A 5,335-nucleotide genomic window follows, 5' to 3' on the forward strand; every position below is an offset into this window, starting at 1 on the left:
AGAACCTCTGGCACAGGACATTGAGATCAAATGCTGAAAATTAAGAAAAACAATTAATTTTGATTGTTTGGGCGGAGTACACTGCCACACATCTACAAGTTACCTTCTTCAGTTGCAAGCAGCAAAAGCTCTTTCTGTTACATCGCCTTAGGGCTCTTTGTTTCAGTACCTGTTAGTTCTTAAAGCTATACTGTGGGCTTCAGTAATGTGTATGTAAAGAAATTAATTTTCTTAACAGCATTTTATTAAGAGTGGAGAGAAGGGATTTTTTTTTTTAAATAAACTCTAGTTGTCAACATTACTGACAGTTAAGGCTGCTTAAAACTTCTGAAGTCATACCTTTGTAATGGTATGATTTTGTAGTTCATATTCGCTGTACTTACACGTCACTCATCCAACTCTGCAAGTCCCATTTCTATCAGTTTCATATGAACTAGGTTTTGGTCATCTTCATACAAAGAAATGGTGACCTCTGGTGAAAGAGCCTGAAAACCAGAAGTTGACAGAGTTCTGACAATAACAGATTTAAATCTCAAGCTAACCCATAGTAAAAGTTATTTTACTGGCTATACTCACTGCCTAAACGGAACTGTGAGTATACAAAGAATATTTCTCTTTTTAAGTAAAGGAAACTTGTTTTAAAATGACAGGAATGCTCAGAAACCTTTTGTCTGCAGGATTAGTAAGAGCGCCACATGATTTTCTCTCTTCATCAGCATTCCTTCACGGTAAATGGTTCACAATTTTAAATTATGAGGATTCACAGTAAAACAAATACTCAGAAATTATACTCAGAGTGCTAATAAGCATTTTAGGCTGAGCAAGAATTAGGAGGGGAAAAAAAAAAAAAGGTGTTTCTCACAAGTATGGAAGCAGAGAGCTCTTTTCCTTCAACGCACTCCATCATAGCCCACAACGCTTCCACACTCCATTCTGGGCAATACGGAATTCTCTTCACGTTTTTGTCGTATAAAGCAGGTTTAAATCCAGCCAACAGAGCTCGTACTGCCTGAACAGGGTACTTCAGCAGATGATAAGGTATGTGACGCAATCTAAAACAAAAATGAAAAATGTTTGCCTGCAACAATCCACCTGTCAAGCTAAACTGTCAGTATGGACATAAGGATAGCTTAAAGATTCATGCATGTACAGTGTGGAAACTGGGACCAGAGTCCCTGCTCTACAGTAACATGCCGGTGTCACACCAAACAATTTGTCGGGCAGGGCGAGGCCCTCTAACGTACTTCAGCACAGTAGCTATCAAAAAGCGGGCCAGTATCGTACAGAAGCCTCAGCCCGCCAGGCACACTGGCTCCCCATTACACTGCTTGGGTAGGAGTCTCAAGTGCCTAATACAGATTTGAGCACAGGAATGCAAACATAAGTCATCACAATGCGGGCTCCAAATCTGGTGCGCCTGGAGAATGACATAGACCTTTGTGGTCCAAGTGCTTCACACCTGGATCTGATCTAGACACACTACTGGAAGTAGGTACCTTAGTTTTATATTATCATCTCCCCATTCTTCTATCTTTCTATCCCAGAAGCAAGGGAATGGGGAAGCAGAGCAGGAAGTGCAACCCTGAAATAAAACACGCAATCTCTCCCGTAACAGTCCGTGAAGCAGGAAATCTCTTCAAATCCCCATTTTGCCCCATCTTCAGCAAGGACCTGTAGATCCCTCAATGAGCTCAAGAGCAAGTCAATGTGATTAAGCAGTATATGTATAAAATGAAAGTGCTTCAAGAGAGAAAATTCAGGCAAGCTTAGGGGACCCTAAAAGCCTGGAGTGTTTGAGACACTTAGCTGACACCTGTGTGTCAGCACAGGAGCAGTTCCTAGAGCAGCTCAGCACCAGGCAGAACAGGGATTTGAACTTCCAATTTCCACACAAGCAGTGTAAAAGCCACTCAGATACTCCCTTATCTTACTCCCCAGCTGTCTTCTATGCAGATTGCAGTCGAACAGGATCAGAAGGTTTGTTTGTACACCTGGAGGGCTCAGTTCTTATTTTGTGTAAGCTTCTTGGGTGCAAAAGCAGATTATAAGCCCGAGCCTACTTCACAGGTTGAGCAACCTGAAGATGATGGAGAAATCTGATATTATAATAATGGGCTTCTCAGAACAACCCAAGAAAGAGAAGCAGGTGCACAATCCCATACCCTGCAGACAGAAATTATTTAACCAGCCAACCAACTTTCTCTCCAACTGAAATCTAATGCTAAGATACTATAAATAATGTAACTATAGTTATATAAAAATAAATAATAACAAATGTAAAAATACATACACTTATTTGTAAGTACATATTTTATAATGTGAATGTATACATACATACACACATAGTCATTTTACATGCATTTTTTTCTTATGTGTTTACCTGCTTGTTGGGACAACTGAAAAACTACCATAGTCAACAAACTGAACCAGGATCTTAACAGGGTCAAATTCTTCAACGGAGAGGAGCTTTGCTCTATACCATAAACCATCCTGGTATTCTACAAGGCAAGGCATTTCTGTGAAAAGAAAAACAAACACCACAAAACACCCCAAAATATACTCACAGCAGTACAAACTAACTGAACTTGAAAATCCATTTTACTTTGTGACCAAGGTTAAGATTTTTTCCTTCCTTCTCTAATTCACGCTCCTGTTTTGTTCTACGCATCCTCCAGTTCTCTCTGAACGCCAGTTTACAATCGTCAGTATGCAATTAAAGTCAAGTTTCTCTACCTCACATGCTAATCATGAGAATTAACAGAAAATTGCTTGGTAAAGATAGTGATCCAAACTGTTTAAGGTTTAAACTTTTCAACTTTGACTCATTTGTACATTTCTGTTAGTAAAGAGATCGATCTGTAAGAGAATAGACAACAGTCTGGAGGACACAAGGCAGATGCTGCCTGAAATCTCAACCAGAATTTTACTAGTTGGCAAAACCAAGTACTAGCAGTAACTGGTTTCTTCACGAAGTTCTAGACCCGCATACTTTATGTTATTTTAGGCCCAACAGCTGTGGACAAGATAATTAAAGCCCATCTTTTGCCTAAACAGAGAAATCCAGCATTAAAGTGAAGTGATGCTCTTTAGGGTTCACATAGTTTCTAACTCTTGGTAACATGATCTTCTGTACATAACTTGTGTTTTTTGAATATTTAATAGCAACATTTTCTGTTACAGCTTCAGTGACAGTCACCTTAAGGGAAAAGTTTTATTTTTGCCATATGCAATCTAAACTCAGTTCATCAACTTTAACAGGCATAGAATCATAGAATCATTAAGGTTGGAAAAGACCTCTGAGATCATCGAGTCCAACCGTCAACCCAACACCACCATGCCCACTAAACCATGTCCCTAAGCGCCGCATCTACACGTCTTTTAAATCCCTCCAGGGATGGTGACTCAACCACTTCCCTGGGCAGCCTGTTCCAATGTTTAACCACTCTTTCAGTAAAGACATTTTTCCTTACATCCAATCTAAACCTCCCCTTGTGCAATTTGAGGCCATTTCCTCTCGTCCTATTGCTTGTTACTTGGGAGAAGAGACCGACACCCACCTTGCTACAACCTCCTTGCAGGTAGTTAGTTGTAGACAGCTATAAGCTCTCCCCTCAGCCCCCTTTTTTTACACTCCTGATTATAGTGTATCGTATGGTTATAGTGCAGTGTTATTCCTTATTCTCCAAAAGTTTTATTTAAAAATACATAGAAATATAATTATTCCTATTCTTCAGAAATAAATAATTTCACGGTTTTTGTACATCCACATGAAACAACAGGGAAAATAAACACACTAATATACCTGTTCGGAAGTGTGTTAGAAAAGGAAGAGACTCCACACTTTTATTGCACCATTTCAGGGCTTCATCAAGGCTCTCCAACTCTGAGTCACAGTTGGCATCTCCCTCTGTGGCAGACTGCTTCACAAGGTTCGCAGAAGGATCAAGGCAAATATATACCTACTCAGAGAAAAGGCTCTCATATTACAATTTTTGCGGATGACTTGGAACCTTGCAATTCCATCAGTGATCAAGGATTATTGAAAGATTACTTGTTGCCACCTTTGAAAGGTTCAGCACATCCTTGCTCCCCTTTCTTCTTTCCTCAATTTATGAGTAATTTCACATTTACACATTTTTTTTTTCCAAAAGCAGAAGAGTCATGATTTATTAACGCCACATTTCAATCTTAAAAAGTAAGAATGAAAGGAATGCACATACTAGAGAATATACCCGTGTAAGATTTCACAGCTGTGTCTTATTAGGATTCCTCCCTCCCGCTACTTGGTAAATAATCTCATTTCATAATATCAAACTAAACTAATTTTAAAGTTAATGAAAGAAGAACTTTTGAAATGGTGTTTTGTTTGCTATGCAAAGACATTCCATTCACCTAATTTCTAACTGGATCATCAGAATAATGCTGTAGGTCAAGGAAATGAAAGTTTAAACAACATGCACAGGCAAATTAAAATCTACATAACAGCTCTTAACTGAAATGCCTTTTTTTTCTTTTTTAAACAGAGCCATTTCAGAACATTACGGTATTTTACTGATAGTCCAAACAAATTAATGAGTAGGTTATTATTTTTCTAAACTCAGCATTATAATATACTAGCCAGGAAGAAAACTAATTTTAATTTTCTAATTTGTACACAATATAATCAAGCCGCAACTCCATCATGCAACTGCTACTTAAATATATAGGAGTCCAGAGCAGGATCTAATGTTTACAATTATATACCATGTTCAAAAGCAAGAGTTCAATAATTTGCACAAAATGAACCAAAAAATATTCGTTATAATGTTTCTCCTGTAAGAGAGGAAGCAGGATATACAATTTAAGAAAAGCCCTATTCTAAGACACCCAAACACTTCCATCTTGTATTTAGCCAAAACAATTGTGTATGTACTCTATACATGGTTTGGTTTTTTTTGAAGATGTGTATACTCAAGTGAATTACAGAATCATAGAATCATAGAATAGTTTGGGTTGGAAGGGACCTCTAAAGCTCATCTAGTCCAACCCTCCCACAATGAACAGGGACATCTTCAACTAGATCAAAACAATTGTGTATGTACTCTATACATGGTTTGGTTTTTTTTGAAGATGTGTATACTCAAGTGAATTACAGAATCATAGAATCATAGAATAGTTTGGGTTGGAAGGGACCTCTAAAGCTCATCTAGTCCAACCCTCCCACAATGAACAGGGACATCTTCAACTAGATCAGGTTGCTCAGAGCCCCATCCAACCTGACCTTGAATGTTTTCAGGGGATGGGGCATCCACCACCTCTCTGGGCAACCTGTGCCAGTGTTTCACCACCCTCAGTG

At 38.6% G+C, this 5,335-nt stretch overlaps 1 protein-coding gene across 1 annotated transcript in view; it reads right to left on the bottom strand.

Moving 5' to 3' along the window:
- Nucleotides 1-386: 386 nt before the first annotated feature.
- The window catches only part of RNF17 (ring finger protein 17), a 55,135-nt gene continuing 50,186 nt past the window's right edge, over nt 387-5,335 (bottom strand). The window contains exons 33-36 of the mRNA XM_009335274.1: nt 3,803-3,959; nt 2,381-2,516; nt 863-1,052; nt 387-485 (exon numbers count right to left, since the gene is read on the bottom strand). Coding sequence (XP_009333549.1) covers nt 387-485; nt 863-1,052; nt 2,381-2,516; nt 3,803-3,959 — 582 coding nt within the window. The remainder of the gene's footprint in view (nt 486-862; nt 1,053-2,380; nt 2,517-3,802; nt 3,960-5,335) is intronic.

The sequence above is a fragment of the Pygoscelis adeliae genome, unplaced genomic scaffold (assembly GCF_000699105.1).
Source record: "Pygoscelis adeliae isolate BGI_AS28 unplaced genomic scaffold, ASM69910v1 Scaffold142, whole genome shotgun sequence".
In the NCBI taxonomy this organism is placed as follows: domain Eukaryota; kingdom Metazoa; phylum Chordata; class Aves; order Sphenisciformes; family Spheniscidae; genus Pygoscelis; species Pygoscelis adeliae.